Source organism: Pyrus communis, chromosome 10 (genome assembly GCF_041283825.1).
Source record: "Pyrus communis isolate YQ-2024b chromosome 10, ASM4128382v1, whole genome shotgun sequence".
Classification (NCBI taxonomy): domain Eukaryota; kingdom Viridiplantae; phylum Streptophyta; class Magnoliopsida; order Rosales; family Rosaceae; genus Pyrus; species Pyrus communis.
The window spans coordinates 6419973-6445073 of NC_142574.1; the positions used below are offsets into that span (position 1 = coordinate 6419973).

At 36.8% G+C, this 25101-nt stretch overlaps 1 protein-coding gene and 2 long non-coding RNA genes across 3 annotated transcripts; 1 reads left to right on the forward strand and 2 right to left on the reverse strand.

Annotated features, from left to right (window-relative positions):
- Nucleotides 1-242: 242 nt before the first annotated feature.
- On the reverse strand, nt 243-1669 carry LOC137732954 (ankyrin repeat-containing protein ITN1-like). Its single transcript, XM_088677293.1, has 2 exons — nt 1095-1669; nt 243-872 (listed from the first exon to the last, which is right to left on the reverse strand). The coding sequence occupies exons 1-2, from the start codon at nt 1517-1519 to the stop codon at nt 713-715; spliced, it is 585 nt and encodes a 194-aa protein (XP_088533419.1). The 5' UTR covers nt 1520-1669; the 3' UTR covers nt 243-712.
- Nucleotides 1670-5875: 4206 nt separating this feature from the next.
- LOC137727720 (uncharacterized) lies at nt 5876-23380 on the reverse strand. Its single transcript, XR_011067844.2, has 10 exons — nt 22956-23380; nt 22620-22717; nt 22223-22377; nt 21644-22109; nt 21442-21548; nt 15615-15773; nt 15359-15434; nt 15124-15208; nt 14996-15053; nt 5876-8125 (listed from the first exon to the last, which is right to left on the reverse strand). It is a non-coding gene; the product is annotated as an uncharacterized LOC137727720 (long non-coding RNA).
- LOC148693428 (uncharacterized) lies at nt 9374-14062 on the forward strand. The gene is made up of 3 exons (XR_015952168.1): nt 9374-9512; nt 13080-13300; nt 13399-14062. It is a non-coding gene; the product is annotated as an uncharacterized LOC148693428 (long non-coding RNA).
- Nucleotides 23381-25101: the final 1721 nt, after the last annotated feature.

Consider the following 25101-nt stretch of genomic DNA (forward strand, 5'->3'; position numbering starts at 1 on the left):
TGTTACTCAGATGGGAAAACAAAATAAAGGCACATACACAAACATATACATGCCTCCAAAATTTATTAATGTGCAGTTCTAATTTTGAAACTTTGAACTGATCCTCTCCTACTCTCGTGTCCTATATACGGATCTTTATTTAACTGTAATAACACCGAGGAAAAACAGAGAACGGGGGAAACAACTCTCGTGCCTTCAACAGGTTCCATAACAAAACAGGAAGAAGAAATGCAGAAAATAGGTGAATAATTGCCACATTTTGAAGCAGGGCAATCAATGAGCCTATAAATGAATAAAAAGGGTATGATCAAAACTGAAAACCACTAAAAACTCTCAAAACACAATCACAAATTTGAAATGAACAACTAGGGTTGATGAACCAACACATGCACATTGACATCAGAAAACAGAACTGTGGGTCACATATGCAGTTATGGTCACTGCAAAATTACGTATGTAACATCGATACAAAGACAACAAGCGTTTTGACCGACACTTCTGAACCGAAACACTGATAAAAACATGGAGAAGCAATCTGGCTATGGATCCCACAAAGATAAGCATGGTGTCATGACAAAAACAATCTTTGCTTTGAACTTTCATGTCCTACGTAACAAACAGTAACAAGCTCATTGAAAATGACCACACAACCAGCAAACAAGGGTATAAAGATTAAAAAAAAGTTTAGTACAGCATGGCAATTATTAGATACTCAGCACATTGGCATAGCTGCACTCCAAATCAAAACCGTCTTCATCGTCATGTCCCTCATCATCGTCTTGGAACGGAGGGTCCAATACAGAAACCGGACTGCATTGTTCCTTCTCTTCCTCCTCCTCCACTTCTGCTTGGAATTTCTGCAACCCCCCCTCCTATTAACACATCAAAACCCTAATCAAAACACTAATCACATGTAAGTAAGCAATATAATAATAGTTTAGATTAAATCCCAGATCCATAATTGCATTGCTGATTGACTTTTCTTGTTAAATTTTAGAGAATGTGATTGCACAAAGTGTATAATTTTAAATACGTCGGGACTCCATGATGGGATCCAACACAAGAAAAGAAGGGCAAATTTGTCAAACCCGGACCGGTTCTTCTTCGTAACGGTCTCCCGATTCGAATATTTCAACAGCTCCTTAACCACATCAAGGTGCCCTTTATCCGCCGCCGTGAACAAAGCCGTCTCTCCCAGCTCATTGACCTCATTCACTACCGCCGCCCGAACCTCAGCCACCTCCGTATCAAACTCCGCACCGCTAACTGTCCCCACAATCTGCGAATCGATATCGCCGAGAATCTTTTTCACGGCGGCTAGATCCGCGCGCTGAGCCGCCAAGTGGAGCTCCGTGTCGTTGTGCCGCCCGGTGACCTGCTTCAAGTACTTCTTCTTCCCCGCCTGGTCCATCCGCTTTCCGGAGTTGGAAAGCACCAAAGCCGGCGCCGACGTCGTGGAAGACGGAGACGGCGACGGCGATGGCTCCGCCAGAGAGTTCTGGTTTGGCTGTGCAGTCATCGGACCCTTCTCTAAATCCCCATCACCTCCTACAAGTGAACACTGAAGTCGTGTCGTGTCGGAGAAGGTGGACGGAGGAGCGGCGCCGCGAATTTGAGAAAGGGTTGGAGTGTTGGAGAGATTGAGATTTGAGACTGAACACTGAAGTCTGAAACTGATTTGGAAACCTAGGTTACAAATTAACGGTTCAGATTGAATGATAGGTTATCATTCAATCTCAACCGTTGATTATAATATGAAACGGGCCGGTCCGGGGCCCCGTTTTTCTAAGGTGTAGGAACCGGCCCGCCCCGTAAATAACCATGCCCCGGCCCGCCCCGCCCCGTTTGTTCCCAAAAAAAGGGGGACCCGGCCCTTACCCGCCGCGAACCTACACTACCCGCCCCTACCCGCGGTTCCTTTACCCTTTTGCCCACCCCTAATTTGAAGTACACGCATAAACGAGTTTTATGAATTGGATGCACCAAAAATATGTTTTACGAGATATTTAAGTAACGCGACTGAAAGAATATTATTTGAAGAACATGATACCACGTGATATTTGGATGGGTTGAAAAAACCAAACTAAAACAAATCATACTCTTATTCTGACAAAGAAATGGTATTGATCCAATGCAACTGATGATGCTCCAAAATAAATGAACGAGCTAGGTTCTCTTCATAGAGTTCTATACCAATGTGAATGAGAGGCTAAGTAGCCAATTCAAGTTAAATGATATATAGTATAATAAGCATGTCATTGTTGGATTCTACCAATGACAGTCTTTTGAGTGAGTTAAGTATTACTTGCACTTTAAATTATTGGGAATTACTTAAAATAGAATATTTTTTTAATCTTAGGATAGAAATAGGATTTTTCAAATATGCATAGACCATGCACAACAATCGGGCAAAAACATGATTTTTCTTACATCTTGAAATGACATAATTACCCTCGTATATAAATGGGTTATTTCTTCCCATTTTCTATTTTCTCTCTCTACTCTCCATCTCTCCCTCCCTCTCTCTTCTCTCACCTTCTCCCTCATGCACTCTCTCTCCCATTCTCACTGTGCACACACGGTGCATAGTCGTCCCGATCAACACCGTCCAAAATGAAGCCACCACCAATTTCATCTCGTCCTCACAAGTCGAAAACACCTAGCCTTGTCACAAATCCCATCCCTAATCGTTGGGATCAAAACTCCAGCAGGCCGTGAGTTTTCTGACCATTTTTCGGCAACACATCAAACAATCGAGGATCGAGACCAGCACCACTAGACTCACATTGAGGGTGGGAGGGTGGGAACAAAGCCTAGTCATTAACTGCTGCTACACACACGGTGTCTGGTAGGAAGAAAGCCCTCCTCCTCTCTCTCTCTCTCTCTCTCTCTCTCTCCACGAACATCCTGGGCTCGAAAGGTCAACACCACCGAAACAAGAAAACCCATTTGTTGTTTGCACTCTTCCTTCCAATATTTGCAAATTTGTGGGATTAAAGAAGTGAGCTTTTTCATATTTAGGGAAGGGGAGAATAAACCCAGAAGCTATATGAAGTAATAGTGAAACAAAATTTAATCATTTTTCCCTCTTCTATATCATAGGATTCCCTACATTGTTTTAATGTTCTGATGGTGTTTACTAAAAATTGGCAAAAATTGGTGTTTTGTTGGATGAATTTTTCAGGATATGCTCATTGTATGTACACGACATGCACACACATGCACATGATATGTTCACAAATATGAGCCAACCCAAAGCTCAAAGCTCTCTCTTCGAAATAAAAAAAATGACATCATCACCTGTGATGTCACCACCATATACACTATATGCACACCACATGCACATCATATGTACAGTACATGCACATTATATGCACAAAACTGAAGATCGAGCAATGAGTTGTTTTTTGCATTAATAAGAAACTTTAACGGCAACTTATTGGTATATTAGATACAATTAAAACATAATTGTTACGTATATAAGGTTATAGTGGTAGTTTGAAAAGTCTTGTTACGTATACCAACCACCGGTTAACCGTGCATGTGGAAAACATGATACTCATTGTTGTTATTTCAAGGACACGCATGACCCTTAATGTCCTCTAAGCTTTTTCTTAATTTTATTTTTCACTGAGGCCAACTAGTTGTGGTCATACTCGTTAAATTCCAGACCCCAACATACGTGCATCATAACTAGTAGACATTCCCCGTTTCTCATATTAACTAGTAGACATTTCCCTATATTATTTAACTTCTTAGAAGATTGTGCTTGTTTTGATTCTTTTCTTCGTCTAGTAACTTAAGGTAACTTAAGGACTTTGTTTTATATCCTACTACGTGCCAAGAATCCAAATATCAACGAAGTATAAAATAATAGCTTTGTCGCACTTCTTGTCTTTGAAGTGGCAGTTGTCCTGACGCTCAATCACTCGCAAAGCTCAAGAACACAGGCAAGTTGCAGCTCATCATCACGATAGCAAAGCTTCTACGTCTAAAATGGACGTGGCCTTTCTATAGTCTTAATTATTGACTGATACATATTAAATTTCTGACAACAAAGTTAACAAAAGTTAAGTTTATAAACACTTATTAGTCAATGATTTGGGTTATAGAAAAGCCACACCCATTTAGATGCAAAAGATTTGATCTCCATCGTCGCATCGGTGGCTCAATCACAATACACAGTTCATGCAAGGTATAGATCTTGTGGATTGAATTACCTTAATAAATCACATGAAAACTTGTCAAAAGTACGTAGATCTCCAAATATGTAGATGAACTAAGCTAGAATGACGCTTGTTAACTGGTAGAAAAGTATAAAAATTGGATTGAGAAACACACGAACTTCCTTCAATTGGAATCACTCTAAAATTCGTCTGTTTGACTACTTTTTGCTCAAGAGAAAGTCGAATGTTTTACATTAGAAATATAATTCAAAGTATCAAAATTCTCACAAAATAACTAGTAATTAATACTAAAAGTAGGAAAAAATATATAATATAATATCGACTTATCATTAAAGCGTAGGGTCTTTTTAGACTCATTAAAACAATGTATAGTTGACAAAGCACTATCTTAGTTATTAATGACAAGCGCCACCAATGACCGTTCTTTTACGAATGTCAACTCACGCGTTGGCTTGCAACAGAGAAGGACATAGTTGGTTTCAGAGCTAGTGCTTAGCTTAACTGATTTCCAACCACCCACTAACGAGCACTGCACTCGAGTGGTGTCGACGAAGGAAACCAAGCAAGTAGCCATTTCTTCTCCATGTGTCAATCAGATAGTGGAGAAGTAGCCTACGGACCAAGTTTACTAGTACAACTCATTTAGTAATAGGACTGTGAAAAACTTAAATGGCATAGACTTTTTGGGCTTAGTCATGACTTATATATAAAAAAATCAGTGCCCATTAGAAGTGGTTCGATCACGAGAATAGACTAGGATTACTTTATATTAAGAGTTCTTGTAACATACCAAATTTACAGGGATATTACTCCAATGGACATAGCCCAATTTTATGGGAGAACCATTTAAATCTTCTTGTTTTCGTATTTGTTTAACGTTAAACTCATCCAGGGTTAACCGTATTGGTCTTTTGTTGACCTCCAAGTTTTGATCGTTAACAGTTTGGCGCCGTTTTGGGGAAATGCTCAATTGGGCACTTCTTTGCCGATCAAAGTCATACACACTCCTTTGAGTATCATGACGAGCATAAGGTTAAAAGAGAAGTTTCTTTACTTAAGCCTCGAGAAGGTGGGATCTCCGACGGGTCAAGTTAGTGAATTGTTTTAGACTCAAGCAGTTGCAAGAAAATTCAAGTATAAAGATTGTGTTACCATAGGTGAACCCTAGATAGGTGTATTTATACTATGGGGAGAGACCGTTTTAGGATAAAATCATCTTTCTAAGCCAAGAAAATCTTGGAGGATACTTAGAAGTAGATATCGCACCCTCTTAGGAGTTGTGATTACTTATGGCGCATGCCAATTCCAAGATTGTAGGAACTCTAAGACTTATAAGGATCTGATTGAGTCTATATTTGGATCAGATCACGCGTCTTTCAAAACAAGTATGGTCATCCAGTGAAGTTGCTAGGACTCTGCTTATTACCCCAAAACAGGGTGATAGTTTCACCGCCGTTCTGGTTAATCTAACTCCTTGAAGCTGGTGAGTCTATGACCGAATTTCTAAGGTAATTGTATTTGGATTAGCCTTACTCCGACCTTGAAAAATCATGGTCACTAATATTAGCGTTAACAAAGCTTTCCTTAGCAGTTATATTTCCAGTATAGTGATTTGGCCAAGAGGAACTCTTAATGAAAGCAGCAATTGTTAGAACCAAATTTGGGCACTGCCATGAATGATGGAGGCATAAATTCGAATAACTTACAAATATCAAACAACTGTGACAGTAAAAGAGAACAGAAAAACATATGCATGAAAGGAATTGCATGTGGAATGTGTGTTTATGGTTTGTTATAATGGTCAAGAGAACAACAAACATACACAATGGTTGCACACTTCAGAGTGGCCATGCACCAACACCCATCCATGGTATTTCCCACATTAAGCCTGCTTGAGAAATCTAGGAGACTCCACAAAGAACGTATGAGTCGGTGAAATGGTAAACATGAAGTTTCTTTGACAACGGTCTTTTCCAAGCAAGGTGCAAGAAGAGATAAGCGTGCCTCAGCATTTAGACAAGATAGAGAGGATTTAAAAAGAATTTGTACCAATGAGAGTCAAAATGACTGATCATGTGTAAGGCTGTTCTTTGATTGGTCAATTGGGTACGTCTATTTCGCTTCTGCAATAGAAGGTGATGTAAAAGGTGGGCTTGGCTAACAAATAAAAACCTTCGTCCCCTTTCATTGGTCTAGTCCATCATTGCTAATCTCTTTCTTCTCTACTGGTGAATTGAAGGAGGTGAAAAGGCAAGAAATATTTGAACAGATGAGCCTTGAGATCTACGAAGCAAAGCAATGCCTTCATAAAGCCAACGAGATAGATGAAACTCATTGGGAGTTGAGGCTTGAGATTCCCCATTTCAAACTTTAGCAAGAAAGTCTTTGTTTGTTAAAAACTCTTGCTTTGCCATCTCACTCCAGTGTCTTACCAGATCATCACTTACTTCAAGCTCCTCAACAAGTGGTATGGTGTGGAGCTCGAAATTCAGGAGTTCTGAGTCTTGCACATAATGCACCAAAGTACAAGCACCCACTACTTCTTCTAGGCAAAGGCAAATCTTCATTGGGAAACCTATACTACCAATATGTCCAATCATGACAAAGATTGTTACAAAGATATTCTAGTTGTTGAGGGAGAATAGAAAGGTGATATCTTCAGAGTTAGGGTTCAGAATACTCCATACGTAGATCTGAATTTCAATAACAACATAAAGTAAGTTAGACCTTGTTTTCCCCATCTTATTAGTCTGGCCTTTGAGATCCTTCTAGTGGAGCACCGAGACTAGATGTGGCTTATAACTCTGAAGTGAAACAATACTAACAGAAAAGGTGTTGTCATGAGGCATTGCTTTAAAATACCCATTCTAGACCGCTCTTGATAGATGAAGTGCAAGTAAAAAAGGGGCTAAGGTATATTGAGGAGCCCAAGAAGACTAGAAGAAGGAGGAAGAGTAAGAAGTCAAGTGAGGCCATTCCTAAGAAGAAGTATGAAGAGGTAGCTATGAGAAAAAGAGAGTTCGTTGATGAAGAAACATCTAGTCTTGAGAACACACTGGTGCATTAAGACTTGCCTCTTGGATTATAAGGTCCATAATTTTTTGATGTTGGTCTTAAGGCCTTACTCGGTAACTTTTCACTCTTATTCACTAACTTTTGGTCATGGCCCAGAAGCAGGTATGTCCAAGTCTTACTCACACTGACATCTACTACAAAGAACCACCCATTTGATTATTGCAGTTTTAAGCCTCTCAAGTAACTTCTTGCTGCATTCACCTCTCTCTCTCTTGCTTCTCCCCTCCATTATCCAATGTGAACTTCCTATTGTTGCTCTCAGGCCATTTTAAATTCACCATGGTTATTGGGGCCTCATGAAAGAGATCAACATCAATTATCATTGTTGCTTGTGGTTTCTCGAGTAGCATCTTCCTTTTCTTGATCAAGTCATGGATCCAATCCTTGAACTTTACAAGTTTATAATGGAATGGTTGAAAGTGTAGTGGACCTTGCAATACTTCATTCCCCTAATTCCCTCAGGTTTTGGCATTGTCATCTTTGGATCGGGCTTAATGACCTTGGCCTTCACCATTCCTTATAGATATCAAGTGTTTTGGTCAAGCTGAATAAATAAGTTTGAAACTTTGGAGGTTTAATAGGAACAAACCCTTCACTATTCATCACAATCTTCTGGTCTTTAAATGACTTTACCAACCCCTTAACCATCAGTGGTTTAGAAGGTGGTACCAGCTTTTGTAGCACACATCTTTACTTTTCCTTCTATGCTTTCCATGCTTGCTTCTTGTTCTAAGTTCTCAAATTGGTGGATTGGAGCTTTGTTCTTGAAGAACTGGGGCTTTGATGAGTGCTCGAGTTGTTGCTCTTCTGAGCAATCTTTCATATTTGGTAGCTGTGATAACTATTTTTTGCTGCTCATTGAACTGCACATCATAAAATTTCTTTCTCAAAGGCAGTCACAAAGCGTTTTTAGCAATAGCAATGAGCTGCATGTGATTTAATATAAGAAACTGATATTCCATACAATATAGCAAAGCTTTAAACGTAAATGAAATTGCAAAGGTGTCGAATTACAAAAGAAAGTTGGTAACTGTAGGCTGCCAAACTTTAAAGTCTTGTGGTTTGAGTTGAGTGTCCTTGTTTTTTGCCTTCCGTCCATCAAATTACCGAAATGCCATCAAAAAGTTGATTTTCCTATGTAAAAACCTACCGAGGTTAACTGTGAGCTTAATTACTTTTTTTCTATTTTGGAACTTAGTTACTTGTTAGTCTTATACTAATTATTTAAAGTTCTGAAACACATTATAGTTCTGATTAGCATAAAAGCTTACGTAGGTTTGAGTTTTAGTACATCATGAGAAATGCGATGAAAATATGTAACGTCGAAGCCACACCTTATAATAACGTTCAAATAATTACCCATCCCTTTCATTTCTTTTATTTTATTTTTCCATTTGATTTATTTTATTCTTTTAATATTAAAAAATGTATAAAATTAAACTTCTTCTAAGATTCCTCTAACACACACATGTTTGACATCATTTATTATTTAGAGTACAATTTTCATTTTTCATTTTTTATCATTTCATTATTAGAGTCTACACCCCACATTAATCAAGTTAGGACGGTATCTTTTACTTTATTTTATTTTTAATAAAAGTTAACATCGCAATCAAATAGCAAGGTTTCTCATTTACTTTTTGGAGAGTTTAAAAATTGATCATTGTTGTAAGTATTATTATTTAAAATTAATCTAAATTTATTACTCTAAAATTTCTTGATTTTCAATATTTGGTACATAATTTTTTTTTGTCTCAGAGTGTTAACTCAAGTCACAATTTTAGGACAGTTTAGTACATCAGTTATGTTGGCCGTTAAGAACCCTATTATCTTCGGACGTGCCACCCACTAGCTAGTGACTTGACGCAACATGTTATTTTCGTGCCACGTGGAAATTAAAAAATTTACAAAAAAAATCGAAATTCAAAATCTAAAAAACGTGAAACAATTAAAAATAAGAATTCAAAAAGTAAAAACCACTTTTTACCTAAGCCCACATCCCCAGAAACACACGACCCCGATTCCTTCGCAACTCTACTAGATCCCCGCCGCAAGCTGTTGCGTTTTCCCGCCGTCGCTCTTACTCGTCGTCGGTCCGCCTTGCTGTTGACCCAACAATTTCTCACACCGTCGCATGTTTACGCACCTCGAAGAAGGGTGCGTCGTTTCTAGAAAAAGAAGCCTTCAAGCCATCAGAGGCGATGGGTTAGGAAAAACAGAAGATTGAAGTTAGTGAAGCACCCTCATATTGTAAGAATCCTACCTTTTCGATATTGATTAGGGTTTTAGGTTGTACGATTTAACAATTTTGAATTTTTAGGGAATTGTGACCTTTTTATTCCGATTTCTTTTAAGAGCAACTCCAGCGTTGGAGCCCTCCTCCTGGCAATACACTATTCAATCCACCTAATGAACAGTAACTGCCCTTAATGAACAGTAAGTAGCCCTGGCAATAGAATTTGCATCTCCACCGTTACACTTCAATAGCCCTGGCAATAGGCAATAAAATATTAGTATTTTTTTTTTATTATAAAATAATACAAAATAATTTTAATTGTAATATCGGATAAGATTTTTAATCGTTCTCGTTGTGCCACGTGTCATTATCCGAAGTATTATTAAATAATACAAAATAATACATTTATTGGTGATGGATTTCTGATAAGATTATTAACCAATCACGTCGCGCCATGTGTCATAATCGGTTCACAATCTTTGAGGATAGATTTCCATCAGATTTTTAACGAATGACGGCATGCCACGTGTCATAATCTGTTCACAATTTTTGAGGATAGATTTCCATCAGATTTGTAACAAATGACAGCATGCCACGTGGCATTATGCAGAACCTAATCCTTTCTGAATCCTCTATATAATCCACCATCCATCCTCACAAATCTCACACCAAAATTCTCAAGATCTCTATCATTATTCATAGTTTCTGCTTCCTTATTCACAAAAATTTGTATCATTATTCATAGTTTCTGTTTCTTTCTTTCAATGTCGTCTTCTTCTTCCTCAAGGATGATGTGGGAATACAATCAGGAAGAGGAAGAATTGTTTAACGAATCTGAAGCAATCTTCAATCACCAGAGGGTAAGAAATGAGAGGGAAGAGGATGAGGAGCGTCAAATGAGAAATGACGAAGTAAGAAGGGGCAGAGCCTCACATTCCCGTCGAGTCATCCAAGCTGCGGCTCAGATCTGCAGGCCTAGCCGTTCCGGAAACCTTGATAGAAGCAGGCAACGACGAGGTATGGAACTCTTGGATGATTATTTTGTTCCTAATAGTGCATTCCCTGATACGTACTTTAGACGTCATTTTAGAATGGAACGTCATTTGTTCAACAAAATCATGATTGCTGTTTGCAACCATGATTCTTATTTTGTGCAAAAAAAAGATGCTTTTGGTGCTATGGGTCTACTGCCTGAGCAAAAAATTACTGCTGCCTTGCGGATGCTTCCATATGGAGCATCTGCAGACCAAGTGGATGAGATAACGAGGATGGGGCAATCAACCATTCTTGAGTCCCTGATGAGGTTTTGCGGAGCAATCGAATCTATCTACACCGCTGAGTACCTCCGCAAACCTACACATATGGACTTGGAGCGGCTGTTGAAGAAGGCGGAGATGCGTGGCTTTCCTGGGATGATTGGAAGCATTGATTGTATGCACTGGACGTGGAAAAATTGTCCAAGTGCATGGCAAGGCGCTTACGGGGACAGAAAAGGAGCAAAAAGTATCATTCTAGAGGCGGTGGCATCTTTTGATACATGGATTTGGCACGCCTTTTTCGGGGTCCCGGGAGCTCAAAATGACATCAACGTCCTTGCCCAATCCCCAGTGTTCAACGATGTCCTGCAAGGAAAGGCACCAAAAGTTACGTATGAGGTCAACGGACGTATGTACGACGGGCCATACTACCTAGCCGACGGCATCTACCCACGCTGGTCAACCTTTGTCAAAACAGTGCCACGTCCGCGGAGTGCAAAGGAAAAACACTTTGCAAGCTGTCAAGAGGGGTGCAGGAAGGATGTGGAGCGTTGTTTCGGTATCCTCCAAGCTCGCTGGGCCATCGTCAGGGGTGCTGCCAGATTGTTTGATGTAGAGTCGCTTCGATCCATCATGATGACGTGCATTATTCTTCACAACATGATTGTGGAAGATGAGTACGATTATGAAGCTGTTGATGAATATGAGCCATTACAAAGGGATGGACGTTACAATGAAAGGCTCATTCAACGATATACTGCATTTCAAATGCCAGACATGCACAATGCCCGACAAATTGACTTGATAGAGCACCAGTGGGCATTGAAACAAGCTGAAGATAATTAAGTTCATTTAGTGTGTTTTTTTGAATTTGGTATGTTTATGTTATTTTATTTGGTGTGTTTTATTATTTGGTATGTTTATGTAATTTTTTTAAGTTTATGTTTATGTAATTCTTAGTATATGTAATTCTTAGTATGTTTATGTTTATGTTTATGTTTATGTATTTTTTTTATGTTTATGTTTATGTAATTCTTAGTATATGTAATTTTTTTATGTTTATGTTTATGTAAAGGACTTTTAATTAGAACGATGGACTTTTAATTATTTTATACAAGGACTTTTAATTTGAACAATGGACTTTTAATAAATAACTTACCAAATTAATTTGAATAAATATTCAAGAAATTGGAAACAACATAAATAATTAAAAACAATTTTTTTTACAATTTTTTTCAGATTTATCAGATATTTTTTTGAATTTTTTTGAATTTTTTTTTAATTTTTATTCAATTAATTAATCTCTGCCGTTAGATATAAAAAAATTTGAATTCCAACGCTCCAGATTGTGCCACGTGTCACAACGGTAACTTTTCAAAATTTTAAAACTATTTTTTCATTTATTTTTTAATTTATAAAGCATTTTAATATCCACCGTTGATCTCAGATGTGGTTTTTTTAAATTGTTTTGGAGCCCGACTCCCGAGCAAAACCCCACGCTGGGGATGCTCTTATGTGGTTTTTTTAAATTGTGTTTTGCAGTGGGTGTCTCCACTATTTAGTGTTTTCAATGTGCATGTGGTTTGTGTCTCCATTGGTGGTCCTAGTTGCAATGCTTTAAAAAAACCCTTTATTGATGGTCACCATGGTTTGTTTGTCCTTTTTTCTGTTCTCATCAGGCTTATAAAGGCCTTGTGGTGCCATATTTGTTTGTGTTTTTTGGCTTTTAAAACCTTTTATTATTGACTTTTTAGGCATGCTAGATTTGTTTACCTGTAAGATTAACCATGGTGGGAAGTGGTTTGAAGATGCATATACGGAAGGGTTTGAAGCTTGGTTTGATTATGTAGACAAAGACTTTATGTCTTCTTTTTTTTTTTTGAGATAGATTCGTGGTTGAGGAGTTAGGGTATGACAGGTCCATTTTGTATCACTATAGGATTCTTGGGATGTCTTATAGGGAGGGATTAAGGATGATAGAATGTGACCAGATGTGGATAATATGTGCAAGTATGTTCTGGGGACTAGGGAAATAGAATTGTACCTAGAACATCAAAGTGCAAAGCAAGCTACCCTTAAACATAAGCTTTTGATGAATCTAGATGAGAGTGGCATAGTAAAAAGGAGGGTAACTATACAAGATATTGAGGAGTCAAGGGTTGCATTGTCTATTAAAAAGGATAGTAGGTCAAAATTGAAAAAGTCTAGAGCAAAAAGGGGTGTTGATGACTTAAAAAAAAAGGTTATGCATTTTGAATGACATAGCCTACAATGCCAATCACAAAGATATGGATACGAGACTGATGGAAGTTTGTGTGTTTGAAGGAATGACACTGAGGGAAGACAATGAAGTGGAAATGGTATTGAAGAAGGGTCTCTCTACAATGCTGATGAAGGAACTCTCAATGGTGCTGATGGAGTGACTCTCAATGTTGCTGATGAAGGTGATATTAATGGTGGTGATGAAAGTGATAATGGTACTGCTAAGTCCACTGAAGAAGGAGCTGATGTTGGAACTGAAGGTGCAGAAGATGCGGTTGCTGAATGTAATATTGGAAACACTTATTTATGCATTTTTACTAAAAGTATTCAATTGTTATGTACTCAAAACTATTTTTTGACTAATATTCATTGTATCTGGCAGGTAATGCAGAGGAAGACAATATTGATAATGAATTTGTGGATAGTGACTATGTTATGGAAGATGATGATCGTGATGCAATAGATGAAACAAGTGTAGATACACTGATTGGAGAAGCTCATTGAGGTGAAGGGTTTGGTAATGGTGGAGATGGTGAGAACTAAAATACTGATGAAGTTATTAATGCAAGGGATGTAAAAGATGTTCCCCTTGATGGTGGAAAAAAAGACTTAGATGGCCTGCACAGTGTTGATGAATTAGGTTATGAGGTTGATGAGAGGGTCATATACCCTGAGTTCAATGAAGAAGCTAACATGGATGATCCAAAATTTGAAAAAGGTCTGAAGTTCAGAGATGCTTCACAGTTGAGAGAGGTACTATGGTCACACTCCAATTAGCATGGTGCTCTTTCAATTAGGCTGAAAATGAATAAGAAGTGGAAGATAAGTGCAAAGTGTGCAACAAACTGCAGGTGGAAATTGTATGCTTTCAAGATAGGGATGACAATTCTAACCGTTAAACCCGATAACCATGGATAACCGTCAAAATAGATTGGATTTGGGGTAAGAAAATTGGGGTATATTTTGAATATGAAGAAAAACCATGAATATTATTCGGTTATGATTTTGGATATGGTTATAGAGGTACCTAATCCGTATTCGTCCCCGAATCTGAATTGAACAATATATAATATAATTATATACAATAATGGTGTGTGTGTATATATATATATATATATATTCATTTTTCACCGAATTCATTTCCTTGAGAATATAAAAGTTGCATTTTGTGAGGAAGTTCAAAAGTTTTTTATATGAATCAAAATATATGAGAATTCAATGGTACTTATGGGCAGTGTTCTAAAACTCAGTCTAGGGGCCGTCTAGGTGCTAGGTGGTGGGTAGCTGTATAGTAGATGCTTAGACATCGATATCCAAAACCATAGCTTGGATAGTAGGGGCCGTCTAGGGGCCGTCTAGCTTGTATAGTAGGGGCTGTCTAGGGGCCGTCTAGGTGCTAGATGCTTAGTAAAAAGGAGGGTAACTATACAAGATATTGAGGAGTCAAGGGTTGCATTGTCTATTAAAAAGGATAGTAGGTTTATATTCTCAAGGGTTGCATTGTCTACGGTGAACAATTTCAGTTTTTTCCATAAGTAGTCGGCAAGACCTCTGGTGTATTTCATGAACACATCGTAGTCATAGACATCGATATCCAAAACCATAGCTTGGTTATTGAACTCAGTAGCGTACTTTTGACAGTTTACCTGAACTTTTGTCAGAAGTGTTGCCACTTTTACCATCTTTCTTCTTCGTAGCCAATTGGATAGAATTGTTTTCTCAAGATCATCTTGAATTCCTTCGAAGTCAATTTAGATATATCATACCGTTTTGGGTAAGTTTCCACCATGTAAGGGCATATGACTTGTAAGTTTCAAGTTTGCAAAAGTCTTTTGAGGGTTGGAGTATTTATACACAGTGAAGTAAGTTTCTAAGGTATCTATCCAATTGCCTAACTTTTTTGCATCAACATCCCCTCTGCAACAGGGATCTCAACATTAAATCAATTTTTAAGGTATCTATAGGAGTTTTGTTCTTACCCGATGATTCTTCTTTGTTATCCTCTGTTTCAGGATTGTTGTCATCATCGTCTTTTGTCTGTGACAGCAACTGACTTTATATTGCGAGCAAGATTCCGAAGAAGAAGATAGAGGTTGATGTTCCTTACCATTTTGGTTTTTTCATAGAACATGAAGAGCTCCTGCTAGGCTTTGGTCTCCATATATATTACAACATGCTCTTCATTACCAGACCTTAATGGAAACATGAACGAAGATGCAATTCCAATAAAAATGAGAATTACGTATTCAATTGTAAACTAATATAGCTTTGATTAATTAAAACAAAAATAATTGAAAGAACGAAACCATTTTGGAAGTTTGATAAAGGTTTAGCATATATACCGGAGCTCGGATAAGGATTTGTCAGCAATGCTATCAAACATGTCCAAACCACTTGATTGAAGCAGCAAATGTAGAACTGCATGCCATCCAAGCATAAATAAATTATGAATTTTTATTTATTTTAGTTTTGTTAACTTCAAATAGTTAAAACCGTCAAGCTCAACATATATAATTTCTTGTTATACAGATTCTCAATTTGGCTGCTGGCTTCTCACAACCATTTATGTCACAAAGTAAAATTTAGAGATAAATATACCTGTAAAATAAAACGAATGAGCATAGAATTGGTTCTCTTTATGACAGGCACCACTTGCAGGCGGTGCCTTGAAAGAAGCAGCCGAACTTGGAAGAGTGTTTCATCCAAGTGTAGGGGGAAATACGAATCCCAGATAAACGACTCAGCTAACTCACCAATCTGTTAGAATTAAATAAAAGTGCTCATAAAAAAATGTTAAACAATGTGTATAAAAGTATCACTTTAAAGTTCTAAACTACAAGTCCACAACAAAGACCTGGTGTTATAACTTGGTTGGTACTCCAACATATAGCTAAGGAGATTGCAACACTGGCTTCTCTGCCTTGTAAGAATATGAACATGAGATTAGGTGATCTGGCATTAGCTATTTGAGACCAATTGGTATAAGCCTTATGGGAAGATGTATACTAGTTCTTGTCAATAGAGGATTCTATTGTAGTAATGAACTGATATGGATTAGGAAAACATAAGTTGTTTTCCATAAGGATTCTAATAGGGTGTCCTCATTCTGTTATGAGAAGGGATATGTGCATATGTATACATATAGCGACCTCTCCTCTCATAGGATCATGCTTTTTTGGAACTAAGCCCTATTCTTAGTTTGAGCAATAAGCATCCTGATAGAGAAAAGAAGAGCTCGTGTGCATTTTGGTTAATCGTGAATAACCATGGCTGCATCCAATGGAAGTTCTTCAGGTTTGTATGCTTCAAACTTACATGGATTAATGTTCTGTATTTTGTTTGGTTTTAATTCGAGTAACTGAATTTTGTTTGTGATTTAGAATTAACATGTATCAGAGCCATAGATTCATGTTCTTAAATTCAAATCAACAAAATCGATATAATCCTAATAAATAAAAAATAAAAAATAAAAAAATTCATCTTTATTGCCATCAGGTTTTGAAACTGGTTCCACACTTAAAACTGGGTCCAGGAAAAACAGTGTGTTTTAATAAAATATGATTATTTATTTTTTTGACCGTTAGAACTCAAAACCTATATACTTTTGGGGGTTTTCTCGAATTAGGAATACAACAATTTATCTTTTCGATTTAGAATTTTGTTGATTTAGGTTGTTCAAGTTGCTGTTGAGTCTTCAATATATATTATAAATGCTTCTGCTGCTGGGTATTGATACTCATTGAATGAAAGGATATGTCTTCTAAACATTGGATTGAAATTTGGATTTTGATCTATCTTATCTCGAATATATTCCTTTCTTAAACATGATTTGAATAACAAGCATCACGATTACGCTTATTTTTGTTTTTTAATCCCATGATGTCTAAACTTAAATGTTTTTGGTACAAAACTAAGGGCCATTTAAAAGTAATTGTGAAATCTTTAAGGAATGGATAAAAAGCAAAGAAAAGGAACAGGTACATGTTTGTGTTGAGTCAAATTTCTGTGAGGTACCTGTTGATTCTTGGTGGTTTGATACTAGATGCTTAGTGAATATAACCAACTCTTCAAAAGGTTTTCAAACACAAAAGGAAATTGGAAATACTTTATATAATGTCTAAGTGAGGGAAGGGACTAAAGTTGCACTACATTCAATAGAGGTTGTGAACTTAAGATTAACTTTTGGTTTTGTTTTACAATTAAAGGACGTGCTATATGTTCCAAATACGAGAAGAAAATTAATTTTCCCTTCCAAAATTGTAAAAGATGGTTTTTCCTTTTTTTGATGATGATGAATGTCTTGTCTTGATTCGGTTTAGGGACTGCTTTTCTATCTGATACCTTGTGGAGTCTAGAATGTTTAGTGGAGTCAAATAATCACTCAGTATTGAATGTTGGTTCCAAAGGGATGCTAGAAAATGACATTTCTTACATTCTTTGGCACAAAAGGTTAGGGCATATCTCTAAAGAAAGAGTAATTAAGCTCTCAAAGGCTGAATTAATTCCAAGATTAGATTTCACTACTGCAAAAGAGTGTGTAGATTGTTTAAAGGGAAAATGACTAATTTTAGAAAAATGGATGCTAAGAGAAGTCAAGGGTTATTAGAAATCATACATACTGACATTTGTGGTCCCTTTAAGTCAAAATTTTTTGTGGGAATAGGTATTTTGTCAATTTCATTGATGACTTTTCTAGGCTCGGATATATTTTTCTCATTGGTGAGAAGTCAGATGCACTCAATTGTTTTATTATTTATAGAACTGAAGTTGAAAAACAATTAGGGATGGTTATTAAAATTGTTAGATCAGATAGAGGAGGAGAATACTTTAGCAGATACACTGAATCTAGGTAACAAAGTGGTCCATTTGCTCTCTATCTTAAGAAGAATGGCATTGTGGCATAATACACCACACCTGGAACACCTCAACTGAATGGTGTGTCATAGAGAAGAAATAGGACTCTCATTGGCATGGTTAGGAGTATGATGACAAGATCTAAACTACTAGGTTTCTTATGGGGAGAAGCTTTGAAAATAGCAAATTATATATTGAACTGAGTTTCCAGTAAGGCAGTTTCAACAACACCTTTTGAGTTGTGGCATGGGAGAGTTCCAAGTTTTGCCCATTTTCATGTTTGGAGATGTAAGGCAGAGGCTAAATTTTACAATCCTAATGAAAAGAAGTTAGATCCTAGAACACAATCATGTTACTTTAGTTGCTACTCTGAGAAGTCAAAGGGTTTTAGGTTCTAAATTCCTCAACACCATACTCGAATCCAGGAAGCACATAATGCAGCCTTTCTAGAAGATCAAGATGTTTCAAATTTTTCAAGGGAAAATTTTGTGTTTAAAGAGATGCATCAGATTCATGACAACCCTGTAACAATGGATTATACTCATGTTTCATTATTTACTCAACAATTGTCACCTGCAATTGAAGATTTAAGTGAAGAATTAGGAGCTCATGTTATTACACTATGGAGGTTGACCAATTAACACAGCATGCAACATCAATTCCCTTTTCAGAACCACAAGTACCAATTGATGCTCCACCTCCAATTGAACTAAGAAAATCTACAAGAGCTCGAAAATCTACTACAATCAGTGACTGTGTGTACTTACAAGAAAGTGAGTTTGATATAGGTGACATTGATGACCCTCTTACATACACTCAGGCAATTGAAAGTCCTCAATCAGTTCTATGGCACAAGGCTATGAAGGATGAGTTAGATTCAATGTTCAAGTATCAAGTTTGGACATTGGTGGAATCAAATTATGGAATTAGGCCAATAGGTTGCAATTGGGTGTGTAAAACAAAAAGGGATGCTCATGGTAGAATTGAGAGATATAAAGCAAGGTTGGTTGCTAAAGGGTTCACTCAGAGATAGGGAAACGATTACAATGATACTTGCTCTCCAATTTCCTCTAAAGATTCCATGCAAGTTGTCATGTCATTAGCTGCCTATTTTGATCTTGGGTTACATCAAATGGATATAAAGACAAATATTCTTAATGGAGACATACAAGATGATATCTATATGAAGCAACCTACTGGATTTGTTGAAAGGGGATGGAAAATATGGTATGCAAGCTTAATAAGTCAATATATGGCTTGAAACAGGCATCAAGGCAATGGTATTTGAAATTTGATCAAATTGTCTCTTCACTAGCTTTTGTAGAAAATAAGTTGGATGATTGCATATATATTCAGTTCTCAGGATCCAAATCCATCTTCCTAGTGCTTTTTTTTTTTTTTTAATTTTTTTTAATTTTATGATATTCTTCTTTCTAGTTCAGTGTCCAAAAATTGATTTGGAAATGAAGAAAATGCAATCTAAACCTTATGCTTCATTGATTGGATGCCTCATGTATGCAACTATATGTACAAGACCAGATATTGCCTTTATTGTTGGCATGCTAATCAGGTTTCAAGCAAATCCAGGTGAAGCACACTGGATGGCAGCTAAGAAAGTTCTATGATACTTGCAGAGAACCAAAAGTTATATGTTGGTATATGGCAGAAGCAATTCTTTGGAACTTATAAGATACATTGATTCGGATTTGGCTGAAGATGTAGATGAAGGAGGATATATCTTAATGCTCAATGGAGGGGCAGTTTCATGGAAAAGTGCAAACCAAACTGTCATAGCTACATCTACTATGGAGGCTGAATTTGTACATTGTTTCGAAAGTATGAAATAGGCAGCTTGGTTGAAGAATTTCTTAACAGACTTAAGATTGTGAATTTAATTAAGAAGCTTTGAAGATGTTTTGTGACAACAACTTAGCTGTATACTTTGCCAAGAATAATAGAAGAACTTCAGCATCAAGGTTAATGATGTGAAGTTTATTAAAGTTCGAGAACAAGTCAAGAAATGAGTGATTGAAGTGCAGCATATTAGTACTACTATGATGCTTGCAGATCCCTTGACTAAAGCATTGCCTGTTGGAGAGTTTAAGCAACATATTTCTTGGATGGGAGTATTGGAAAATTTTGATCAGTGGGACTAGTCAATTATCTTCTCGAGATTTGGATTGCAATTGTGATAAGTTCCAGAATAGTGAATGCAATCCTGAAGTAGCAGAGGTTAATTTATTCAGTTATAGCTAGTTTGTTAGTCTATTTTGATTTTCAATAAGTGTCTTAGTTTCGAGGCTCAATACTTCAGCTTTGGAGTTTTGTAGTTTTGAATGATGGATATTGTCTTAATTTAGATTCATTTGATGTTTTGAAAATAGTTTGTCTGTTTTTTAAGCTCATGATTAATGAATTGTTCTTTTATCTAGTAATTGATATGTTGCTCTTGGTTGTCATTAATATGTTTTGATCTCTTGAAAAGTGGGAGCATATCTTTTGAGTCGTGAGTTATATTTGCGGATTGGATATATGTGGACTTGGAATCAATACTACACTTTGTTTGTAGTTTATGGTTCTTGGTCTCTGTATTTTGAAATGCAATGTAATAATGATCATGATAGTAAAGTCTTAAATAAGGCTATGTAATCATTTCTTATAATTGGTGAAAGCCATACTTGATCTTCGTCTCATGCTCAAGTGGGAGAATGTAAGAATATGAACATGAGATTAGGTGATCTAGCATTAGCTATTTGAGACCAATTGGTATAAGAAAGCCTTATGGGAAGATGTATACTAGTTATTCTCAACAGATTCTGTTGCAGTAGTGAACTGATATGGATTGGGAAAACATAAGTTGTTTTCCATAAGGATTCTAATAGGGAGTCCTCATTCTGTTATGAGAAGGGATGTATGTATATGTATCTATAGCGACCTCTCCTCTCACAGGATCATGCTCTTTTGGAACGAAGCCTTATTCTTAATTTGAGCAATAAGCATCCTGACAGAGAGAAGAAGAGCTGGTGAGCATTCAGGTTAATCGTAAATAACCATGGCTGCATCCAGTAGAAGTTCTTTAGGTTAGTATGCTTCAACCTTACATGGATTAGTGTTCTGTATTTTGTTTGGTTGTAATTCGAGTAAATGAATCTTGTTTGTGGTTTAGAGTTAACATGCCTATCATTTTGAAAGACTCAGAATGATCATTGTGCATCTATACTGGTGCGTCTTTATATTGGTTCTATGGTATTTGAACTCAAGTTGTCAAATTAATTCAGGAGTCTATCACCTGTAGCCGTAGGTCATTAACTATATTGTTTACAAACATGATTGTACTTTCGGACAAGACCAGGAGAAAATGTGCACCACAAGAAAAGGGTAGCAGAATAGTGAAACTCATATGTAATCACGAGTGGGAGGAGGATTGAATTTAAACTCAAATTTTATGTTGTGTAGATAAAATGTGGGTGAACTCAAACAAGAGCGCCAACTCATTGTTGATGGACAAGGGGTTTAATTTTTAAGCTTCCATTAGATAAAAGAAAAAATGAGAAGAAAAGAAAAATGAAACCTTGGTCTGGCCAATGTGAGGATGTTGTTCAAGCATGTCAAAAACACCCCAACTGCCAACTGCTTCAGCTCAGGTTTCTTTGCTGCGATTCCCACTTTTTCACATTCCTCGAGATGAAAATTTTCGTGAGATTCAATAACTATAAGAATGGTCAACTAAGAGTGTGGTTTGGATGTTAAATCTACAAAATAAAATTCCTTACCTCAAGAAACCAAAGAACCATGCTTGCAAAATCAATGGAACCGATATCCCGATCCGAAAACTTCCTGAGGTAGTGTCTGCAATTGGTACACCACACACATTCTTCTCGTACAACAAATGAATTGCATCTCTTACTTTCCCCAGTTTTCAATTCCACAACTTTGCACTCATGTAGAAATACAAAACACACTACTAGATTTTTGGCTAAAAGCCACCCTAATTCACATTGGTGGCAAAGTTGCAAAATAATATTAAAAAAAAAAGGATGCCTCCGGGGTCACCCAGATTTGAATATAATATTTCCTTTTTCTTTTCTTTTTTTTTTTGTTTTGGTGAGGAAACAAATTGTAGTATCTTTGATATAAGAATATACTACAAATTTGCATAACTGACCTTTTATACAATTTTGAACAAATGAGTGTTTCCAAAGAGCTTAATCATGTCAATAACTTGAATCTGATCATTTGCTGCACCCAAAGTCAAATCCACAAAATTCATAAGAATAAGGTTAACTCAACTTCAACTATTAAAGCAATTAGAGTTGAGGACATGTATCACTGAGATATGATCAAATAAATACCTAGGAAATGTAGTTTTTCAAGAAGTTTGCAGTCATAATATCAGCCATGAAGACTCTCACGTTGCTGCTGCTATTTGGCCTAGCTGGTTAGGCCTCTAGCTCTATTTGTTGTACTTTGGGGACTGCTTTGTAGTTTGTTATTAATAAATTTCCTTCTTTCAGAAGAAAATGAGAACATAGAATTACAAGGTCTAAACATTAACTTGAAAAACCAAAATATCAAAATCAGATAACTTAAAAGGAAAGATATAGCTCCCACACATACTCATGAACCCAGGCATCATGCACAAATACAAGAAATCCAAACCCATTCCTCATTTCAAACCAATAGGCAGTCTGAAATATAGGCCATTGAACCAACAATCATATTAGGCATTCAAAAAAGTAATCATTTCACCTTATCTCTAATGAAGCTTTAAATCTTCTCCCGAATGATCTCATATGTGCTTGGTTCCTCAACACTCCCAATGTGCTTGAATAATTTTGTCAAAGAAGCTGTGCATACAAGAAGATGAGGTACATTATGAAAGAGAAAGATTTCGATGATCCTAGATGTATCAAGTGTTGAACTTAAGGCTAGTAAGAAAAATACATAAATCTGCATAAAATGTGTATTTACTTATAAATAAAAATGCTAACTTACAATCCGATGTAATGAAACATCAGTTAATTTGTAATAAACATGTAATCTGTAATTGTGCACCATCACTTAATTTGAAGAGCACAAATATACCTTTAACATCTTGCCTCAAAAGGGCAATAAGTGCTTTATGCACAACATCATGCTCCACAAATTCCTCTAAAAGCATCAACAATGCCCAACATTAGGCTCATGTAACACAACCACCATACTCCCATGATCACAATCCCTAACAAAGAAAGGACAAAAAATCACCAGTGTGTTGAGGTGTGAAATATGCCAAGAAATAGAAAGTTAATTAATTAATTTACAATTGATTAATTAATTCAAAATTATAGGAAGCAGTCGGTTGAAACAGGTAGAAAATGGAGCAGTTGCTCCCCCACTTTCCTTCAACGTGCAAAAGAGGAGTTAATAAAAACCTTCCCACTATTTCCACGGTGTTTCACAAATAAGTTCCATAAACTCAAGTCTACAGAAAGACCTAAAATGGATTCAGAAAGGGGACGGAGAGGACAGCGGAGGAAGAAAACAACGAAGTAGAGCACAGCAAAAGGCTAAAAGAGAAACGGAGAACAACTAAAGGAGAGCAATGCAAAAAAAAAAAAAAAATTAAAAAAAAAAAAAAAAATTAAAAAAAAAAAAAAAAAAAAAAGGAGACAGCATAAAAGCACAAGAAAAAACCAACTAAAGAAATTTTGCTCAACACAGTGCAAGGAGAAAATCACCCTGTTCACTTTAATTTGACCCACAACCTTCCATTCTTCTCGCCCCAGGTTGGAAATAACCTTGATTCACCTTCTTCGTCCCCAATCTTTGACATGCATACAAAAAATGGAATTAAAATTCGAAATCTAGAATCTATCCAAAAATTGAAAATTTTTATTTTGAGAAAGCACTTACACTAGAGAACAACCCATGAAGAGTGTGATGTGACATCCCACATCACCCAGGGGAGTGGATCATGTAAGCCTTCTATGTATATTCTCATCTTTACCTAGCACGTGACCTTTTGGGAGCTCACTGGCTTTGGGTTCCATCAGAACTCTGAAGTTAAGCGAGATTGGGCGAGAGCATTCCCAGGATGGGTGACCCATTAGGAAGTTCTCGTGTGAGTTCTCAGAAACAAACCCTGGGTGGATCATGTAAGCCTTCTATGTATATTCCCATCTTTACCTAGCACGTGGCCTTTTGGGAGCTCACTGGCTTTGGGTTCCATCAGAACTCTGAAGTTAAGCGAGATTGGGCGAGAGCATTCCCAGGATGGGTGACCCATTAGGAAGTTCTCGTGTGAGTTCCCAGAAACAAAACCGTGAGGGTGTGGTAGGGGCCCAAAGCGAACAATATCGTGCTACGGTGGAGTCAAGCCAGGGATGTGATGGGGCCCAGGCCGAGATGTGACATTTGGTATCAAAGCTCCCTGGCCGGAAGTGTTTATATCGATATTTTTGTCGATATTATTGCGATAATATCAAAGACGATATTTTCAACATTTTAATGCATATATTTGGGCAATATATCACGATATTATCGATATATTGGGAGATGAAACCCAAAAATACTTGAAAAATGCTGAAAAGTCTAAATCTTGCGCATAGAGGGATTTGAACCCCTCCCTTTGTCAACCACGCACCTGGGCCTTATCCAACTCGCTACAGATGTGTTTGTGATTACATATTCAGCCTGTAATATTTATATGGTCGTTAAGATGTTTGCAAGGCTTGCAAGCTAATATTTATTATCTAGGATAAATTTCTATATTTAAAAAAACACACCAAGGGGATTCAAACCCCTCCCATTTTACTCCTTCAACACCTTCACCACCATATCACTTATGTTTTTGTGAAAATATGCTAAAATATTTATATATATGGTTTTGTTTTGAATTCTTTTTGCAAGAAACAAATTTGCACATGACAATGAATCTTTGACAATTTCTTTTCAAGTATCTACTTTTGAACTACTCACCACGTTCACTCACCTAACTAATTAGTTGTAGTCATGTTTCTATATATATGGTTAGGTAGTTCTATTTCTATATTTACAAATAAAATCAAATGGTCCCATGCTATCCCTTATTCTCAACATCTCTCCAAAACAAAACATAATGCTCATGTTATTCTCAACATCTATCAACCTCAATTTCCCCCCAAGTTAAAAAAAAACTGAACTATAGTAAGTTATTCTCATTCATTATTGTTATTTAATTTGCATGTTTGTTATTATCTATTCCAAATTT

What these genes read in the sequence shown, in the direction of transcription:
- LOC137732954 (XM_088677293.1), bottom strand. Translation starts at nt 1,519, where the DNA reads ATGACTGCACAGCCAAACCAGAACTCTCTGGCGGAGCCATCGCCGTCG. An exon ending in ACCGTTACGAAGAAGAACCG is followed by an intron (nt 873 to 1,094) that starts GTCCGGGTTTGA and finishes ATGTGTTAATAG; the next exon opens with GAGGGGGGGTTGCAGAAATT.